We start from the raw sequence: 22,934 nt of genomic DNA, 5'->3' as shown, positions 1-22,934 counted from the left end.
TCCAAACTGGGATGTGATTAATCAGTATTGGAAGCAAAAGCAGCCTATTGGGTTTATTTAATGGTTATATGATTTCCTATTACACTTAAGACACGAAGATCCAAATTACAGATAACCCCCTTATCCAGAAACTCCCAGGTCCGGAGTATTCAGGATAACAGATGTTATACCTATATACAGTATAGATATATATATATATATATATATATATATATATATATATATATATATATATATATATATATATATATATATATATATATATATATATATATATATATCCGGAAAGCACCACCTTTTTCAAGGTCCCAATAGGGACTGAAACATTGGTTATACATATTATAAAATAAAGCATTGATTTTTTTTAAACTTGCAACTGACGATTTGGCTGACTTTATCAAAGTTTCAGAAAGTCAAACAAAATCTTTTTCACACCATACACAGGTTATCAGTGGGTTGACGTCACAAGGTGAGTGATATGACACCCTCCAGTGTAAATATTAACAACATTGGCAGTTGCAGGACATTGACAGAACAAAATACACCACGTTTGGTAATTTATTAGCAATAACAGATTGTCTATAAAGTGGAACAATTTAAAAATGTTATTGCTATTAAATTACAAAATGTGGTGTATTTTGTTCTGTTGGTTTCCTGCAACTGCCAATGTTGTTAATATTTACACTGGGGGGGGGTCATGTCACTCACCTTGTGACGTCACAATCTTTTAAACACCATACCCAGTTTATCAGTGGGTTTTGTTTGACATACTATAACTTTGATAAAGGCTGCCGGTGCAGCCGAAACATCAGTCCTACATTTAAATGCATCATCACTTCTCGTGTGAGTGCAGTACTTTGATCCTTCGCTACACATCATTAACCTAGGACTGCACCCAGGCTGATACTGTATATTGATCTTCTAGATGCAACTTCAGTTTGACTAAATCCTACCATGTTGACTCTCTGTCGGTACGGTAAAGACAATTATACATTTCTAGCAAATATGTTCTACATTTTTACATCCTCACAACTTTTTCTATTTTTTCAAAAATGTTTTCCTATAATCTGCAATTTATTGGTACCCCCTTCTCATAACTAATGAATTAAATGTATCTATAGTTAATATTTTTGTTTTTTAGGGGCCTACACTTCCTAGTCAACTAGCACCTGGAGGTGTGCTTCTGCCTCCGCCACCACCACCCCCACCTCTACCTGGAAGCATTGCACCCCCTCCTCCTCCACCCCCACTTCCTGGAATACCACCTCCACCACCACCTCCAGGTCTGGGTCCTCCATCAGCACCTCCTCCACCCCTATTTGGTGGTCCACCACCGCCGCCACCTTTTGGAGGCATGCGACCATCTCCACCTCCTGTTGTGTTGCCATTTGGAATGAAGCCCAAGAAGGTTTACAAGCCAGACACCAACATGAAGAGGATCAACTGGTCTAAGGTAGTGTACCTTTCTATATTTTTATTAAATATGCACCCAGTTCTGCCTATAAATAAGTGCATAGCATTTTCATACTTTATATATATAAATATATATTGGGATTTTTCTAAGATCATGCAGTTGCATGACCACCGTCTGTTCTACAGTATTTATATTTTTTTGTTACCACAAATTATTTTGTTACTGTACATGAACACACTAATGACCTGTGTATATGTTAAGGTATATTTACAGTATAAAGGTAACTAACATAGAATAGGAAATAAAAGGCTGCAGGCCTTTGTCCAATGTCCAGATTTATCAATAAAATGTCGCCAAACGAGCTGATCTCCCCCATATGCCCACACTGAGGTGGGTGGAATCGGGCTGATCTGATCATAATGGATCCGATATGGGCGGTCGAATCACGGAACTGCACATACGCATAGATGCGGACGCAATCCAATGCTGTTTTTTAACCTGCCCGATCGAGATCTGGCCGATTTTGGGCCAGATATTGATCAGGGTAACCCAACGGATGGCCCCACACATGGGCCAATAAGCTGCCGACTCGGTCTGTCGGCAGCTTTATCTGCCCGTATATGGGGGCCTTTAGTTTCTCAAGCTTTCTCTGAAGTTTTCAAACAACATTATTTAAAGTATTTTTTAGTCTAGATTTTCAGCCTCAACTTCGCGTAACTTTGTCAGATGTTAATTTGTAGTGAATGCGCATATTTATCAAAATACAACGTTTCGCCGGTGAAAATTCATCAGAGTGGACATTTCTAAGCAAATTTTAACTAGCATTACTTTCTTCCTAGTGAAACTTCGTTAACATACTTACTCTTATCTTACATCAATTTAAATATGGCAGGTACATACAGGTCATATATACAGTATGTCTTTATTAGTGAGTTTTGGTGAAATTGCTGGCCACTTGTTATTAAAAATTACCAAAGAAGCAAAATAAATACTATTGTCCTAGACTTCCTAGAGTCCACATTAAAATAAATGTGGCATGAGTTTCAAAAGGTTAAAAACAATTTTTAAAAACATATATTTAACAGTTCCAACTTTAAATCATAACCCCACAATAAAATATGAAAAAATGCCACAATTTTGTCTTTTGGTTTTTTTTGGCATACAGGATATGATGTCACTGACATAATAATGTTGAAGATGTAACTTCATCTTATCAATTCACTAGGTATAACCTGGCAAAACAGACTCTAGTAAAAAGGGTTACATATTGGAAAATTTGAGATATTGTTGTACACTCCCATGTCATAGAAAATTCAAAATCGAAAAGAATTTTCAAATTTTTAGAACTTTCTCCCTCTAAAGTATATTAGTATTTTATGGATTTGTCCTAAAACAAGAAGTAAAATTGATCATTACATTAACTAAAAATGCAGTTTCTAAAGTTTCTGTATTTATATATCTGGCCTATACTAGATAGTTAGGTTTTGTGAAAGGAAATCGACAGAACAAAATACACCACATTCTGTAATTTAATAGGGCCATTAAAATCATTGTAGATAATTACTTTATTTTCTGTTCTCTGGATGTAATTTTTGCAAGCACACCAGCCAATATCTCTGAATCTGCAGCATTCTGTAATATATACCAACATGGCTGCAGTGTGAAGCATTAACTCTCCCTTGCTATCTTCAGCCTCATCAACCTTTATTACCGTATACTAAAAAAATTGGCAGGAGAGATACTCATGAGGAGATGCTGCTTTGGATGTTCAGAACTTATATTGCATTTAATTACATGGGTAAAAGGCAAAGAAAAAAACTGTTAATTTATAAGCATTCTAAAACCTGGAGAACTAAATTAGATCATTTCCAGCGGTGGAATACTTCATGTTTATATTTGGAACAAGTGGACTTTCTATCAATAAAATTATATTCCATGTATCAAAATTAATTCTGTCATTTCCACACTCTACATGGGAATTCATGGAGTCACCTGCCAAAACAATTATTAATGTATTGTTAACAAGCAGTCCCAAGGTGCATTACCAGCTTTTCAAAAGAGCTGAAGTAGTCTCACTTGTTAAGATGCGAAGACAACCAGATTCTAAAGTGCCGCTTTTCAATTAAAAAAAAAAAAGAAAAAAAGATGACAGCTTGCAATGAATTTACATAGGGAGTGCATTGGATGGATATCAGATAGAAATATAAAAATGTGTTCATATTATGGAGTAAATGTGGAGGATTTACTCATATAAAGTGCTCAGTGTCAAATTCCAAATGACTTCCCTGGTGAACATGAGACATGAATTCAGCTTTCAGAGCTGCACTCATTAAAAAAATAAAGTTAAAACATTTCAAATGGCTTAAATAGTATCTATTTATTTGAAAAAAAAATCCAAAAATGTAATTTAGGAATTAGTAAAACTTTTTTTTGCAAGTTATTTTAGAAGATAAAATTATTTACTTATCTACATTGTCGATGCCTGTGCAGCCCAAGCAACCACGTCAACTCAACCAAGTCAACCCAGTGGCATGCAAATTTATCAAAGGGTGAAAACAACAAATGTATTCTTCTGGTAAAAATATTATCTTTCTCAAATAAAATAGCACACTCCTTAATTCACAAATGTCATAACTTTCATTTATCAAATTTTATATATGTTGCTTCCTGACCATCAGCACAATGTTTCCACTCTATGGAATTGAGAGATTATTTTTTGTCCCTTGTTGTTTCCATATAGAACAAGCCTGTAGGGAGGTAGAAGGTACATCTTTTCAGAAAATCCTCTTTGGTGTAGTGTCCCTAGTGAATAGTTTCTCTAAAATCCTACTAGATATGTAGGACCATTCCTATCTTGTAGTATCAGGAATACAGTTCCAATTATTCAGACCATTCAGAGTTGGAATTAAGTTCTGTCTCTTTTTCCTGCTTGTTGTTGGAGATTGTGATTGTGTTGCCACTGGGTAAGGCCACAAGTGAAGGAAAAGCTGAAAATGGGACTTCTTAGTGAGTGTGTAATATTGTACCACTAAACTGATGCTATTGGACCCATAATCAACCAAGTACAGTTGGGTAAAAGTACTAGGTGATAGTACCAGAACATGATTTACATGAGGGCTAAAGGTCTCCAATATAGTCAAGTTGAGTTATGGAAGTTTAACACTCCACTCATAAAAACTCTTGAAGACTGAAGTCTGAACTGCCATTCAACTCGACACATTGGGCTTAGGTGCAATGGGGCCAATGGAAATGTAATGGCTAAACAACCCCTGCTTTGCATTTTTATACATACTTAATCATAGACAACACATATCCCAAAATGGGAAAACATGGAAAAAAACTGGTCTATCAATTACATTCTTGCACTGGCCTATTGGATACAATATTATGCATATCTATCCATGTGTCTGACTGGGGTGTGCCCACTCACTCACCACCTTACCTTAGTCAATGCTAACTATAAACACTCCCAAATTCAATACAGAATGTATTTACTGGCTATAATTCAGACTTTGCTATCAAATGTAGGTACACATTAAACAGATGAAGAGGAAATAAAAAAAAACAATAAAATCCTGCCTGTCATCTTTCCAAATGATTCTCATTTATGGAAAAATCTTTATTTGCAAAATGTTAAATCCTATTGCCTTTATTGACAATGCACATTCTTAAAGGAGAAGGAAAGGCTAAAATTAAGTAAGCTTTATCAGAAAGGTCTATATAAATACACCAGTAAACCCTCAAAGTAATGCTACTTTGAGTCCTCTGTCAAAAGAAACACAACATTTCTTTCCTTTTATTGTGTACACATGGGCTTCTGTATCAGACTTCCTGTTTTCAGCTTAAACCTCCAGGGCAGGGCTTGAGCATGCTCAGTTTGCTCCTCTCCCCCTCCCTCCTCCCATCCCTGCTGTAATCTGAGCTCAGAGTTCTAAGTGAGCAGGGAGAGACTCAGGCAGGAAGTGATGTCACACCAAGCTTATATGGCAGCTTCTATCCTAAACAAACAGAGACGTGTCTAGAGCTGTTTACTCGAGTATGGTAAAGAATTCTGAGGAATAAATATAGTGTTCTAGCTTGCACTTATCTGTTGCCAATAAACTGTCTTGGAGCTTCCCTTCTCCTTTAAAGAGATACAGACAACAGACATTAAACTCTTTTTTTACATCTATCATAATATTGGCTTTGAAAGCAACTTATAACTTTGCCATAAAGTATTTGCTTAAACATTTACATTACCCATCTGACTCAGTGTGCTTGTCTATGAGGGGGGCCATATTTGTGCAGCAGGAGTCCGTTAGCATTAGAAACTTTAACTGACAGTCTGAGATGGGACAGTCAGGTTGGCAAAACAGTCAGCTTTAGAAACTTCAACTAACAATTGCTTACAAAAACAAACCTCTCAGCAATAATCTAAAAAAGTATTCTTTTTTTGTCACCATGTCTTATATAAACAGAAGAAATTATGTTTAACTCAAGAGTTTCTTCAAGATAATTTCAGTGCTCACAGTTTGAATGAATGCTGAGAATGTTTGAATGCTGACAGATTCACTTTTACTCTAAGAATCATCAAATACATTTTATACGCTGAGTATTTCCGAAACATTAGATCATTACCTACAAAAAATCCATGCATACTTACATAGAAGTGTCACATTCACCTACAAACAGAAACACCCATGGATGCTTGCACAGGATCACTCTTAACACCAACAAACCATCCTTGTGTTTTGCCTACTCTTAAAACCTATAAATAGAATGAGCTTAACTACTGAATTACTGTATAGCAAAAGAAAACAAAGACCCTAAAACATTCAAATTCTGAACTCTTATGAAAGGATCAAAATTTTACAAACAAGCAATTATGATGGAAAAGTGTATTCAGTTGCACGGAACATTTCTTCTTCTTCCCCTCCTCTTCTATTTTGAGGAAATATAAATAATTTTAACTCAAATGTTCAGTAAAATAAACAACACAATACAATACAATAAACTTTTTGCTAATTCATTGCTAACCAAGGCTAAACTTGTAAATGCATTAATAAGATACATTTGCATGAAGAATAAATCCACATATTTTCTTTTCTTTATGCCCATTTATAGACAAACATGGGGTACTGCATGAAATTCCAGACAAAAATTAAATAACACACAGTTGCAGGTTAAAATAGATCATTATTAAACGTTCAGTCCTGATCACTCCATAATGATCCACACTACTGTTATTGCAAAGCTCAGTTCTTAAAGGGATTGGAATAATTCTTTATGCATTGATCAAATTTGAATGTTAGTGGATCAGTGTTCCTGGAAATCACTATTACACTTACAAGAAAGTGGATTTGGTAATCAACACGTTATCCAAATCGATTGAATCACCTGGAAAAAAAAAACATTTAAAAGAACAAAAATAATTTGAACATGATTCGTAGCTTAATTCTGGCTTTTCATTACTTCAAGCTAGTATATCTTTTAGGGGCCTGGTGTATTCATTTCTTTATGTGAATGATGTATAATCTCTGTAAAGTGCTGTGGAAGGTGTTGATACCTGAAATAAAATAAGGGCAAGTCTAGGATATGTTTGTGGAATCATACTGCTGAGTAGTCCAAGCAAACCAACCTTAGGGTGACAGATTGTGCATAGAAAGCAAGTCTGGCAATTACTGTATAACGGTCCTAGAAAACCATAATTTCGGGGAAGGCATTGTTGTGGAGAACCTGAGACAAAGTCTTGTCACTGTTGGCATGAACTTGAAATCAATTTAGCAATCCCCTGCATCAGTTTCAGTATATGATGGACCTGACAACACAAACAGGGCAACCTTAACAATTGGAATCATCTGTGTTTTGATTCACAGACCAGTTTATACAAATTTAAATGAGCAAATCTGTATTTTTTGTTTGTTTGTTGAGTTACATAACATGCCAGCTTAACTGCTCTGAAACATTTTCAATGACTGATTTATAGGATGGACAGACTTATGCTACTTTTGCTGAATTAAAAACAATATACCAAAAAATCATTGTAAAATGTGAACTCAACTTGTGACTGACTTGCAGCTCAATTTATATTATTTTAGTCTGCAAAATTAGTGATGAGTGAACCTGCAACATTTTTCGTCAATGAATATTGAACGTAACTGTTTTCAATTCTGTGCACAACTTTAGATGTCACCTATTGGAATAAAAGTTTTAGCCACTTTTAGTCAAACAGAATGCTGGGAGAATGGCAACAGTACTGCCTTCAGATATCATGGTTTATGTCTCATTAAAGCAAATTAATGTTTTCAGTGAAAAAACACCTTAGATATAATACAAGAACTAGTTAAAACTGTCATTCTAAAAACACTTTCTGAAATAGAAAAAAACACTGGTAGTGGAAAAGACACATTGTACACTGAGCATTTTACATTTTTTCCACAACAAATGGCACTTTTCTAAACTAGAAGAATCATATTGCTCATCTTTGTTCACTGTGTAATACTGCCTGGATTCAATGTAAATTGGCACAAATGATTTTCTAATAAAGAGGCTTATATTTTATAAGATGCAGGATGTTTCCTATACCTGGTACTTGTTAAAAGTTACAATTTGAGGAAGCATGCTGTAACATTTTAATGGAACAAGGAATGATTCCTTCAAAGCTGCAGTAAAATGACACAGACAGCCGTATATCTTGCCTTATCGCAAAATAAGGAGACTTTTATAAGTATTTGTTAATTTAGCAACATGTGCTGTCATATAAAATAAAAAAAGATTTTTAAAGCATTGCTGGTGTTTTAATCATGGCTGAAGGTCCCTACACTGGCTGAGATTTTCTATTAAACTTAGAAAGTAATTACTTTTGCTGAGATTGGAGCATGCTGGAGTCGAGCAGTATTTGTCAAAGGTTTGTGATATTAATATTCCATGATTTGCAGGTGATAATGAGGTAGGGACGTCATCTCGATGATGCAAATGATACTTAAAGGAAATCTGCAACAGTCATCTACTTTTCAGTTGTTAGACTTTTTTTGCAACATGGCCTCTCTAGGAGTCCCCAGCAGTATTCTTATATACTTTGGGCCAGATTCAATTCAGTGAGGACAAGGGTTTATCACTCGAAAACGAATGGACAAGATTCAATTTGAGATGCAATTCTGAGAAAATGATCTCACGGTTTATCACTTGAAAGCTCTATGGGAAAAAAACTGGCACTGAATTAGGTGAAACATTTTTGCTCCTCAAATTGAATCTCGTCCTTGAGTTTTCATGTGATAAAACTGGAAATAACTTTTTCTCACTGAATTGAAGCTGGCCCTTTATGTGGGAGAGTCAGCTAAGTGAATAACCTACAGTAGGTTTGTTTTTCCTATGGATCAGCTAGTTAACAAAAGGATTTACTGGAGAAAAGACAGAAACTGATATTGTGTAGACGTAGCATAGACTTGTTTAGGGCAAGAATCTCATAGGCGTTACTTTATGGCAGCATATTTCTATCAGGCGTAGAAGCCTAAAAGGAGTAGCATGAAGAAAGTTAGGCAAACAGAAAAGCACTTGGAGACCATAACTGATACTGAACATTCAACTGATAACTATAACATATAGGAGGGTCAATTCATGAGCCAGTGTCAAGACTAACATTTGATCATGTGTCATTCATCTCAATTACTGTATTCCATAGATGAAGAACATTTTCTTATACATTTTACTGTTTATTTCAAAACAATGCATAAAATTTGCTACTAAAAGACCTTAATAGTGGTTCCAGACAACCCCAACCATGTCAGTCTACCCTCATAATTTAAGTCTTTCATCCCTGCAACCAGTTTAGTTGCACGTCTCTGCACTCTCTCCAGCTCATTTATATCCCTCTTAAGGACTGGAGTCCAAAACTGCACTACATACTCCAGATAAGGCCTCACCAGGGACCTATAAAGAGGCATAATTATGTTTTCATCCCTTGAGTTAATGCCCTTTTTTATGCAAGACAGAACTTTATTTGCTTTAGTGGCCACAGAATAACACTTCCCAGAATTAGACAACTTGTTATCTACAAAAAACCTTAGATCCTTCTCATTTAAGGAAACTCCAAACACACTGCCATTTCGTGTATAACTTGCATTTATAATATTTTTGCCAAAGTGCATAACCTTGCATTTATCAACATTGAACCTCATTTTCCAGTTTTCTGCCCAGTTTCCCAACTTAGATAAATTAGAAAATGTTCCATTTACCACCACTCTTTGTAGTCTATCTTTTAGCCAGTTCTCTCTCTCTTTATTTTCACTTTAAGTGAATGCGACCACTTCAAACGATTTCTATCTAACCACAGCGTGTATATATACAGTACTTGTATATACATAAATATTAGTATTTTGCATTAAAGTCACATCTTGGACTTCTTATTCCTCTAAATTGTTCACTTTTGTTTAGCTGGAGCCTCAAGAACTGACAGAGAACTGCATTTGGGTCAAAGCTAAAGAAGAGAAATTTGAACACCCTGACATTTTTACAAGGTTATCACAGATGTTTGCCACACACATGAAAGGTAAGAGAACCATTTTTAAACCTTTACTTGCCGGTTTTTCAAATTCCCTCTCATTGACAGAGAGTGTCATGTAGAATTTATGTCTCAAGGTTCTGTCTTTTAGTGTTTACAAAAAAATGTTTGTTTTTGAACAGCAAGTGTTTGGAGATCATCTATTGCTTGTGGATTGGAAAGAGTTAAATGGTATTTGTAATAGAGATCATAGTAGTTTCTAACTGCCTCGGACATTATCTTTTATTTGTCCTATAAAAAATATATAAAGCATGCATTGAGGAAGGTGGACTTAGTCTGTAAACGCAGCAAACGGAAGACCAGAACTCAAATATAATGGCATTGTCATGATGGAACAGCAGGCTGTACTAAAAGCATTGGGTTATTTTTCTTTTTTTTAGATTGAATAGCTTTGTGATCTACTACAGTTGTATAGTCCATTAATCAATACAGGTATAGGATCTATTATGCAGAATATATGGTGTTTTATTTTTATAACTTTCATCGCCATTACTGATAGCTACTAAAAAGTTTTTAAATGTTGAAGATACCAATAAGATTGTTCTGCCATGAACATGGATTCATGCTAGCATGGCTACCATAAACTACAAGATAGTGTTTTATTAAAACAGTTAATCAGAAACGTTTTTCCAGAAAGTTTCTTTTTCTAAGAGTCCATACCTATAACAATATCAATCATGCATTAAAAGAAATAGTTTTTGGACTTCATATAATATAATATGTGCAATTACCATACAAGAATATCTGAGTCTAAAGTCGATAGTAATGATATCTGATGCTTTGAGGTTCAGTTCAAGAAAGTTACAAGACAAGTTGTTAGAGATCTCTGTTGGAACCAGATATCTAGCTGATCTAGATCAGACAAACAGATCAATAGTTTCATATTGTACAGTTGATTTTCTGTATTTTGTATATAGATCCTGGACACTGCTTGGCCCTGTCAGTTGTAGGATAATTTTTATTAATAAATAATATATATACAAGGAAAAATAATATTCTCTTTTAGTCTCAGTTGTTGTTTACTAAATCTGGATTTATCTGAGCACACGGTTCAAAGGCACACTCCTCAGTGCTGGATTTGCAGTTTGTTTTTGAGCTCTTTCATTAAATGACCAGACTGACCGGCACTGGAATCTATGCGGCTATATTATTCCTTGGTGACATTCACAAGAGAGTAAGCTAACGTTTTCAAATATATGTTTTGCATCTTTAAATATACCATAGTGGTTTGCTTGGTAGCAATCTGAATTATTGTAAATGAATAATTTATACCCGTTGCCAACTAAATATGGATATATTGAATATAGAAAGGGATGGCACATAAGGGAATTAGAATAGAGAATGAAGGGATAAAAGAGGCTAAATGTACAGTAAGGGTACACAAAATGTACCAGTTAATAAATGCACTAAATCTGTTTATAACTGCTCTGGTACATGTCATTTGTAGTCACTGGGCTCTTGTTGAATAGCACAACTACTGATTACACTAATAATAGCAACATGGATGGGTGGGATGGATGGGTCTTGTGTCTTGGATAACTTGGATCACTGTACTATAAAGAAAGGGACAGTTTGATTTATACTACAATTATGGGTGATAAAAGGGTTAACACCCTCCTATTCTCTTATATGCTCGCTTTATCTTTTACTTGGTCCCTTCTTTACAGAAGAAAAACACAATAGACCATGTAGGGAGCCCAATTACATCTATATTCTGCGTAAATATTCCCAAATGGTATTCACTTGGCTCATAGCTACATGTTGTTTGCACATTGCTGAGTTAAAGGAAAACTATACCCCCAAAATGAATACTTAAACAACAGATAGTTTATATCAAATTTAATGACATATTAAAGAATCTTACCAAGCTGGAATATATATTTACATAAATATTGCCCTTTTACATCTCTTGCCTTGAACCACCATTTTGTGACTGTATCTGTGCTGCCTCAGAGATCAGCTGACCAGAAATACTACAACACTAACTGTAACAGGAAGAAGTGAGGAAGCAAAAGGTAGAACTCTGTCTGTTAATTGGCTCATGTGACCTTACATGTGGTTTGTATGTGTGCACAGTGAATCTTACGATCTCAGGGGGCGGCTCTTATTTTTTAAAATGGCAATTTATGATTACCCAATGGCACATACTACTAAAAAAGTATATTATTATGATAATGGTTCATTTACATGAAGCAGGGTTTTACACATGAGCTATTTTACTCAGTATCTTTTAATAGAGACCTACATTGTTTGGGGGGTATAGTGTTCCTTTAAGTGTGTGCCTTTTGGCAATATTTGGCCTTGGTCGCTTCTTCTTTAGTAAATCTGCGAAAATTCGACTGCATCAAAAAAAAATTGGATGCTGGCATACGTTTTTTTTACGCCGGCGCATTTTTGCCAGTGAATGTGCGCCAGCATCCAAAAAAATGGACGCTGGCATCAAAAACGAGAAGCAGGCACCGTTTTGCAAATTTTCCGCCGTTTTGAGAATTTCGCTAATTTTTCGCTGAAGTGAAACGGCCCAAATTCGCCCATCGCTATTCTTCTTATCCCCTTACTTAATATTCATTTATTTAAGCTCTCACGAGCTGAGCCCTCTGAACTCAATTTTTTTCTATAATAAAAATATTTGGTAAATTGCTTTGGCTCCATAATGCTCAGATGTGCAGGCAGGAAAGAGCCAGGGGTGGATTTATTGGGCATTACTCCTCCTTTCAGTCTCTGCTATATTTATTCTCTATTAGTAACACCTCACGCCAAGCACCATTAGATACAGGAACTGTAGATAATATATTTTCACTCTTTTGTTTTACTGCCCATGTAACATTTGTGTTCAATGGCTTTTTTTCCAAAGAGTGGCCCATAGCAAAAATATTAGACATGTACTACTTAATGTGACTATACATTTTTGCCAGACACAACAGGATTAAGCTACAAATTAATCAAGAAGAATGCAAAAAAATAAAATAAAGCAGATAAGTAAGTATAATCATTGAGTTTTTCTCCGACATACACAAAGCAATGACAGCACCCTGCGGCTCATATCAAGCTTCAAGCTTAGTGTATATGTGAGCAGTGCACATTTTACAGTTCATATGATAATCTGATCTGTACAATAATGTACAGTTATGATCTGACCATAACGTGTTTAACAGATATTGACATTAAAGGGCATCTAGAGACAAGTAAAAGATCCAACTCAAATGTACGAGAATACTGAACAAAAACTTAAAAAAAAAAAATATTAATAAGGTCAGAATGTGACCTGGTTTGGTTTTTCGTGACAACCAATTTGCTTTTATCATTCTAAAAACAGGCAATGCTAACGGGTTGCTATGGATTGCTATAACAGAACGAACTGTGCCTGCGCTAGTATTTTTATTAGTGGCTTGTCAGGGAGTTGATAGCAAAGTATGACATAGAAATCAAGCTCAGAGCTTCAGATAAACCTTCACTTAAACACCACATCAACAGAATCATGCGTGAGGCCTTCATTTTTAGGCTTTTAGGCATCACATCTGCATGGCCAGATAAAAGTGCAAGACATGCTGAGCTTTGACATGATGAGTTTAAATCATAATACAACATAATAGAGCATCTTCAGTACATATAGCAGTAAAGTTCAGTCTGGCCTATAACCAAACATAATATAATTTAAGAAACAATGGTCAAAACAAGCTTTGCTAATTGATAACAAGATTATTTATATAAGAGTTGTTTAGCAAATAGCTGCATCTTCAGGTTTTTGTAATCCTCAATTAAATACGGTCTACTGACCTCACTTAATTTGACAGGAGTTTTAAAAGCTTATGATGATGGATGATGAGGAATAATAATTAACAATCAATCACTGTATAAGGCTCCGGTTGTTGTCAGCAGATCTGGGGTTCTGTGCGAGTAAGTGCACTCAGGACATGACTCTGTAATTACTTAAAAGACAAGTTTAATATGGGAATTCTTAAGATTTGTGTTTACCGAAATGATTGAGTATCACCAGGAGATCCATTACTTTCTCCTTTGCAATTAGTCTGCTAGCGGAAACTGTCCGCACACAAGGCATGGATAGCAAAGGCGAAAAGCGCAGGGGGGATAGAACACTTTTATGGTATTCACAAAATAAAAGCTATAATAAACTGATAATGAAAGACAGTTCTCTCAAGTATGAAGTAATTCAGAAATATGATGTATCATTTAGCAATTTACAAAGAGGGCACCAATCACTAGTTCATGAATACTTTTTTACATACAGATGGAGAAGACCTTAATAAAACATCTGACACGTATGCACAGCCTGCCAAAATGAATACTAGACTGATTGTGCCACATCTTTGGTACCGTCTGATCTGATCAGTCATCCCAGTATGTCAGAAAACTAGAAAGTGACTTGGTAAAGATTATTCTCACTGGAGGAACCTTCTGCATCTGTAGTTAAGTTAGAGACACTTACTTTCAAGAGGCACAAAAATACAATTAAAGCTTTCTACAGATCTTTCTATATAAGCCCTGTTATGATCTGGTCTTTGGATTTTCAAAGGCAAAAAAGATTTACCTGAATGTTGGTAAAATATGTGAAAACAGTCAAAATGTGTTTATTCTATGATAATGCATGTTTGGAGAGGTAACCACAGAAGCCAGGCTTGTCCTGTTCTAACCAGCTTGATAGCTGCAAGGACCATGACAGGTTCCAGATAGCTACATTTTGTGAGATAACATAGGGCAGTGAATAGAGCTGTCTCTGCTTCACCAGCAATTTACAGCATTCATCCTACAGCCTCAAGGGACTTCTGATGGTTGGTACATTTCAAATGTTGAAATACAGCTTCCACCAATGTATGTATCCAGTCAGGGATGGATAGAGAAGTCTTACGGGAAAAGGAAACTGAAAAGGGGTGTTCTACAGTAAAATCTATTTTAGCAGATTTGGAGAGAGAGGTCTGGATCTTTATAGTTAAAACTCCCATGTCCTCTGCTGCCTCCTTCACCCTTCAGATTTGAGCTGGAAGAGAGCAGAAGAAAAGAAAGGCAAAGTCTTGAAATTGGAACAGATATTGTTGAAATTGGGATTGGGTTGTGGGCACCCTGGCATTCTGGTTTGTGGATCATTGCAGGTAAAAGTATTGGATCCGTTATCCAATACGGACAGACTATGTCCAAGAGACTCAATTTTAATAAAGTCATTTAGAATTTTTAAAATGAGTTAAGTTTTTTCCGGATTGTTTTATAGTAAAACAGTACCTTGTACTTGATTCCAACTAAGATTGAATTAATCCCTATTGGAGGCAAAACAATCCCATTGGGTTTATTTAACGTTTAAAATATTTTTTAGTAGATTTAAGGCATAGAGATCCAAATTATGGAAAGACCCTCTTATCTGGTAAACCCCAGGTCCTGAGCATTCTGGATAACAGGTCCCATACCTGTACTGTCATGCTGCATAATAAGTGCAATACCTATAAATACTTTATAAGTAAAACAAACAGATATGAGGAGCACTTCATAAATTTTATGCTATTGAAAATTATTTGATTTAGGATCGTTTCATGTGATAAAAGCTTTTTTGTTCCAAAAATATTTGTTCCTTAGAGCATTAATTGCACCCCCCCCAGTACAAGTGCAATGTAACAATCTGCAATGCAATCTGTAGAGAGAAATATATTCCTTTTGTTTAAGTCTACTTGCAGCATTGTATACAGAATGTGTGCCGATACCTTAGGTTACTTTGTTATTTGTTTGCATGGATTTTGCAGTAACCTAAAAATGTATTTGACCTTTAGCAAAGAAATTTTTTCTGATCTAAAGTCTTCTAAACCTTTTTGCATGTACCACTCAGCTCTAAGTTTGCTTACTCATGTCTCTAAAGAACATTTTTTTATAGTGGTGCGATACTTGATCAGTAGACGCTTGGGTAATTATAATAAAGGTGTGAGTTGTATATTAGATGGGTCAAGTTGAGAGCAGTCTCATTGTTATTCATAGCGCAGCTGAAAGTTTGCTTCTCTTGTTGTGGAGGGAGAGTTTTTTGCATTGAAATCTTGTCAAAGCAATCACAAAAAAGTCACGCTTTGCATCAAGATTCCGATGTTCCCGAGCCCCGAGTGCAAAGATGACACTCATTTAGCATTCCCAGCTCTGACACATCTTAAGGGGGTTGTCGTATTGCAAAAAAAAAAAAGTCAATATTGTTGGTTTTAAAATCCCACTACAATTTAAGTCTCCTGCAATGCTGAGTGCCATGTAATGTAAATCAGTAATGATTTAGTAAAATGTCCAATGCTCATTTCCCTGGGAACAGGCAGTCTGTCGGGTTTTGTAGTACCAGATCATTGTTCTGTGTTTGCTGCCAGTTTTTGTTAATTTCATTATTTGGAGGAAAACTATGCTGGAGATTAAAGGCTGGGTGTGCATACTTCTCTTTGTTATATTATTTAGGCTGTGTGAGATGAGATATAACCAACAATATTTGTGTTGTTTTGCAACTTACAATGGCATTTGAAAGGACAAGAAAAGCCAATGGTGGGGTGACAGTTAGGCACTCCGGTGACACGTTTGCTTCTTACCCTGGACCAGCGCTCCTTTTCTTTAAAGCCACACTGGCCCAGAGTAATTAACTGCTGCCACCATTGTTGCCCAACTTCCCAGACATTCCCTGTGCAAGATCAGGTTTGTTTGGAAAAGTTCTGCAGAAGATGTGCACCAAGCCTGATCTCATGCACGGGAGGCCTGGGATGATTCAGAAAACCCCCACTGTCCAGTCCTGCTTTTATAGAAGGTGTGTGTGTATGTGTGTGTATGCAATATTAGACTCAATAACATATAGCACAACTTCAACCAATACAACTTTTCCACAGGTCTTCCCTTCTTAACAGCCAAAAGGAGACAGACTTTTGCTGCCCATGAGTAGCACTACCTACAATTCCCAGCATGCTTTGCATTAAACATGTAACAAATAAAAATCATTCATATGGTGATGACAAAAGTTCACAAATACTGTAGCTGTCCATGTTAATCTAGGCAGTGGGCCCAGATTATAACAGTACATAAAAATATATTCCATTAAAACCTCACTATGCCAGTAGGACAACACCTTTTGTCTTTTAGCAAAACCATAGCAAACTGAACAAACTGTTTGGAAAAATCAGTACCAAGTAATAAACTTGTTTAATTGCTCCTCTGCCTTTTGGGTAAGATCAAGTGTAATATCTGTTCTTATCAGTTTAAGATTGTGGAAGATGTCAACCCCACTGATGGAACAGAGCATCACTTGATCTTGTCCAAGAGCCTGCTGATTTGGAGCCCAAGCATTTTTGCTCTTTAGGATTTGCACCCCTGGGGTGCCTGAGTTCATTTGTTTGCCAATCTCACATGTGACTTATGGCACTTTGGGCACTTTTTGCAGCACTCTTCTCTTTTATCCCCAGCCTATTGGCAACACTGATGAGGCAAATTTTTACATAGGCTGCACACAGCTACTTTTAATATGATTTAATTTATTGTTTTAACTCCTATATAGTTCACCCTGGCACTTCACTTTTTAAGCACTTTTGAATAGGGACGCACCAAATCCACTATTTTGGTATTTGGCCAAATCTCAAATCCTTCATGTAAGATTCAGCTGAATCCCTAACCGAATCTGGACCCTAATTTGCACATGCAAATTAGGGCTAAAAAGGGTCAAGGAGAACCATGCACTGCATGTGTGTTTAACAAATTTCTTACTTCCTTGTTTATGTGACAAAAAGTCATGTGATTTTAAGGATTTGGTTTGGCCTAATTGATTTGGTGCATCCATACTTTTGAATCTTGTGGAATAAACCTTCATGTTGAGCATTGATCTAGAGGGTAGATGTGTGGCCATTAGGCTCCTTCTCCCCCTACCCCAACGTGGGGTGCATTTATAATTGCATTTGTTGCCCCCAACCCCCACATCGACCTTTGGGACCCCTTTTATTCACTGGGCAATGAAGCACAGCTTAGGCTTCAATAAAAAAACTTGTTTAATCTATACATGTTATACGTTTGTAGCAATAAATTCAACGGCCAATGTTCAATGCAAGTTAAGTGCTTAATGTCCAGAGTTTAAATGCTTTAGTGTTTTTTTAGGCTGGATTTACAATGTTAACAATATGTCCAGCCTTTGCCCATCCCAGCAATACCGTGTGAGTACAAGGGTTAGACATAAGCATGTAAAGGTCTATATAGAGCTAAGACCCTAAAAACTAAATACAGAAATTAATTTAAGGCTAGTGCCCTATTTTACAGCCTTTAGAAGAACCAAATTTCTACTACATTTATATAGAAACTCAAGAGCCATTAATTTCATAGTGAATTATACTATACAATTTTACAGTGTACTTCTTATTTTAGTTTCATGTAAATGATAATATCTAAAATTAAAATCCATATTGAAGAGAATGCCTGACTAGTGTATTCTTTCAGACAGGGAACTTTTGTGCATAAATTGCCAACAGCGAGACATTAATAGAAGGAAGTCATACTTATTTAAAAGATCAATATCGCCATTGATTTTAAATGGTAGACTACTTTATGGGTTGTACTAAATTTTAATGGGATTACCTAACCAGACTTCCAAAATACCATGGTGCATATATTTTTATAGCTGTTTTTATCAGTTGTGCTCTTAAAATGGGATGGCTATATGGGTAACAGAGTAGGAGATGCAATAATTAATATGGCAAGAACTGCGCAATGCTAAGAAAGGCAATTAGAGTAGAGGAAACTCCAGTATTCTGTTATGGGACTTGATAGTGATATAATTATAAATAATATAAATAACAATATAATAAATAATAGTAAGTCATTGATAACAGTGTGTAGATAAATCCACCCACATTACTTAGAGATCAGTACACAAGGTATTTATGGGACTGAAGGCTCATCAAAACTGGAGCAACAGTATAAAACCATTTTTATTTAGTACAGCTTGAGTAAAATGGGAACTAAATCACTTATATGGTCCCCTATAGGGTTTGTGCACAAAGGGCAACATTTAACAGTAACCAAGAAGGCCTTAGAATAGAAAATATATGTTCGAACCATATATATATATTAAAGAAATTGGAGCTATAGTATAGAATCGTAGTCCTTCAGACAAGCACTGTGCTGGGCACAAGTTCTAGCTATCCCTGCCCATTGATGATCACAATGGAACAAGTGATTCAAATATTATTTAACAGTTACAATTATGCATCCATCATTATATCAGTCTTATTCCTGTTATCTAACATGTAGGGGCCTATTTACTAACATTCGGATTTCCTTTTTTTTCCACAAATCTTATTTTTTCTCTAAAAAAAGTTTTTAAAATGTCTCTCAAACTCAAAAAAAAAAAAAGATTTATTAAGTGTAAAAACCTGCTGACCCTGCTGGACTTTTTTTTTTTAGCCGTCCAGACTTTTTGAGGTTTTCAGATTTTTTATCGCTAGGTATTATCCAAATTGTTAGAGGTTTTAGAGATATTCGTATTTTCTGCTGCACTTATTTTTCATCCATACTTTTTATATTCGGATCCTTTAATAACATTTATGGCATTTGTGATTTCTCAGACACAGGGGGAAATAAAAAGTAATAAAATTGGCAAAGAGAACAAATTTGCAAATAAAAATGTTACAATGTAATATTCTTTTATTGCATTACGAATCTTAATTGTGCATTGCACCCTTTAACACCTGCTTGAAGGTGGTGTCAACTTTTGGAGCAAACGTAACAACTTCAAGTTTTATTACACAAACTGCACACTGGCACAAATAATGAAATTTGTAATCGCTATCCTACTGTCGTGTGAGGGGCAAAGTATTTTCAAACGCAAAATTGTACACTTTACAAACATTTATTCACATTATGATTATAAATGAATCGTAAATTATTTTTGTGTTAGCGACCAATATTACATTCCCCCCATAGAGTTTAATCATGGTTTCAGAAAGCTCTAATACCACTAAAATTCAATCCTTAAATAAATGGGCCTCATAGTGTTGACTGTGGAAGTTTAGGCTTCTGAATATTTTATTTTAATTAAATATGACAACATAGTGTTCTTTGGCTTTGTGCTCTAATACAGGTCATGGAACTCCTCATTGATTTATAATATTCTCATATTTTACAATATGGAGTACTTTATTCACTATTTAATATATAAGTTTATTGATAGATCTGTATTGGTATGTCACACTGTATTAAACATTCAGAAGGGTATATACAATGATGCTATTTAGGTATTCAGAACTAGAAACATAACAAATGCCTTCATTGACTATTATATTAAATTATTAACCGTTATTAACCATTAAGTCAAGAGTAATCAAATTAGAAGGAATTCTTGCTGGAGCATCATCTTGCATCAAATGAGTCTATTGCCCTGGATGATTTCTACTGAGCAGGGTGGATTTAGGAATCCATGTCTATGGCTGCTGGCCTCCACATCATATTCTAATAATAATATGGTACAAAATGCAAGGTTTCTAGTCCAGTTGGGAGGTTCAAGTCTGTTGTAAAAGTATTATCACCCTTTTAATATGTCTAGAACTAAGAACATGGAGCCAGACTGTTGCATTCAGTGTGTTACTGAGCCTGGCTTGATGAAGAAAAGCTTTGATGAAAAATTTGCTGCAATGTAACACTGATGTTGATGAACAAAACAATTCCAGATTCTTTAACCCTAGCCATTAAATGTAGTAGCCATTATTTGTACGTAACACCATCAGTCATTTCATCTCCCTTTCTGGACACTTCAAATGGAATCTTACCAACAAGAGAAAACATTCAGACTTGTTTTAGCATAATTTAAAATTACATGAATTAGTGTTACGGGAAAAGCTATATCAATAACAATTAATATTAAATATTAAAATGACTAAAACCTTTATGTAAAAATGATCTAAATACCTCTACAGTCACCAGGGTCCAATCCACTGCAATTTAAGGAAAGATCTGGCTTTAGGCCTGTGAATATGTTTCAAAATTAACCGTTGAGTTGGCAAGTTAGTCTGTCTGTCTGAGAAATGTTTAATGCAGTGCAAGTATTGTGTAATTGCTAAAGCTATACCACAGTAGGATTTAGCTAACTTTCTACACCATTAAGGCAGCCGGAGACTGTATCCGTACATAACTACTAGTACCGTTAATTGCCACTATCCACTGTGAGCTCACCTGGTGCCATTTCTCAATTGCCCATTCAAATTAGACCATTAAATTGAGCTCTGAGCAATAACAGTGATTGCTACTTCTGCTGATCAATATACCAAGCAGCAAATTAAGACAAGTTCATTCTGAGGCAAGCCAAACAAAACCTCAATTTGCAACCTGTTTTGCCTAAATTGTGGTGCCCCTGATATTATAGTATATATAGCATTTCATTTTATGTAACATAATACTAGAAAGTCTAGCATATCAATGTTCAGGGAAGAGGGCAGATATAGGGCATTATCCACTTGGGCCTCTTGTAATATTGCCCCAGGGAAAAGTGCAGAGTGCAAAATGACACCCCTTAGAGCCTATACATAGACAACTTGCATATGAGCCATGGTCTGTGCAGTTCTGGATGCATGGAAGTCCTGTACATATAGCCTGCCATAAGCAGATGGTACATGGCCCTCCAGCACCTCTCAGCTCCTTGCACTCCCTAATCTCAATGTCTAAAAACATAAAAGCTAGGCACTGTAAGGGTTGCCCAAGTGCTACCTTCAACCCTACTCTCTTATTAATGCAGCACTGCATTCAAAGTAAGGCTTTTGGGCTCCATTCTATGAGCGCAAAGTATAAAAACTAGGGTTTGTGTCAGTCTTTTGAAAATAAGTACCTTGGAAGCAGGTTAGTGACTAAGAAGTTTTTTTGAAAATTCGTTACTATACAACAACAAAAAACACCAACACAAATTAAATTTTAAAATAGCAAAGCCTTTATTAAAAAATAACTTACAGAAAGTCCACTTCCTGTCTTCTTCAGAAACGTTGAAAAGGTGACCATCCATCCTGCAGCAATCGATTTCTCCTCTCTGGCTTTTCAAGTGACAGCATGCGGCTTCTTCTCCTCCTTGATTCGGGGCCCAGCAGATTCTCAATAAAGAAAGAAGAAACCAGGGAGGAGAAATTGATTGCTGCAGGATAGATGGTCGCCATTTCGCCGTTTCTGAAAAGGACAGGAAGTGGACTTTCTGTAAGTTATTTTTTAATAAAGGCTTTGCTATTTTAAAATTTAATTTGTGTTGGTGATTTTTTTTCGTTGTATAGTAACGAATTTTCAAAAAAAAAATTATGTCATTGGTCCTTTAACTCCTCCAGCTTGTTGGGTACATAGGGTTATGTTCTGTGCTTTTTAGCTAGAACCACCTTCCACTTACCTACAGTCCCTTCCCCAAAATGCTTTACACTCCACTTCTTCTGCTCGAATACATCATTAACTCACTGAACCAACCCTGGCTGTATAGTTCCACCCTGTAATGTGCCCCCTCCCACTACACACAGGCCACTTGAGAGTTTAATCAACAGATTTACCAATAGTCTAATCAAGTTACGTTATGGTTGTTAATTAGATAAGACACTTGCTAAGGGTAGTGTCAGATATTGTGTTTTTCAGCCTGTGCTAGCAGAGAATCTGCTTCTGATTTCGGTGCATAAACATGAGATGTCGCATTTCACGCCAAAATCGGCCACATCTGCCTGCACCTGAGCTGAGGCAATGTATTCAGGAGCAGGCACGAAGAGCAACAGAGCAGCAGTGGAGAAGGGGGTTTCAACCTATGTGTCTGCCACTTCTCTAAATCATTTTAAGTATCTGTGCTGCTTGTTTTATTAGTTATTGTTAGCAGGAATGGGCGAATTTGACCCCATTCGGCACCAGTGAAAATTTGTCGAAATGCATTGTCTATGGGCGACATTTTTTTTCTCCAATGGGCATAATTTCCTTGGCAAAACTGGGTGAAAAAATTCGCTCATGTCTATTAGCAAGAAATAGACTGAACTCTAA

At 35.9% G+C, this 22,934-nt stretch overlaps 1 protein-coding gene and 1 non-coding gene across 4 annotated transcripts in view; both read left to right on the top strand.

Moving 5' to 3' along the window:
- diaph2.L (diaphanous related formin 2 L homeolog) overlaps nt 1-22,934 on the top strand; it is a 774,648-nt gene that overhangs the window by 245,945 nt on the left and 505,769 nt on the right. For all 3 annotated transcript variants that reach the window (XM_041572752.1, XM_041572751.1, XM_018229885.2), the window contains 2 exons: nt 1,142-1,453; nt 9,827-9,941. In XM_041572752.1, the coding sequence (XP_041428686.1) occupies nt 1,142-1,453; nt 9,827-9,941 (427 nt within the window). The remainder of the gene's footprint in view (nt 1-1,141; nt 1,454-9,826; nt 9,942-22,934) is intronic.
- On the top strand, nt 17,115-17,303 carry LOC121397433. The gene has a single exon (XR_005963666.1). It is a non-coding gene; the product is annotated as a U2 spliceosomal RNA (small nuclear RNA).

Source organism: Xenopus laevis, chromosome 8L (genome assembly GCF_017654675.1).
Source record: "Xenopus laevis strain J_2021 chromosome 8L, Xenopus_laevis_v10.1, whole genome shotgun sequence".
Classification (NCBI taxonomy): Eukaryota; Metazoa; Chordata; class Amphibia; order Anura; family Pipidae; genus Xenopus; species Xenopus laevis.
The sequence above is the reverse complement of the archived record's forward strand: the minus strand, read 5'-3'. Positions and strand labels throughout refer to the sequence as shown.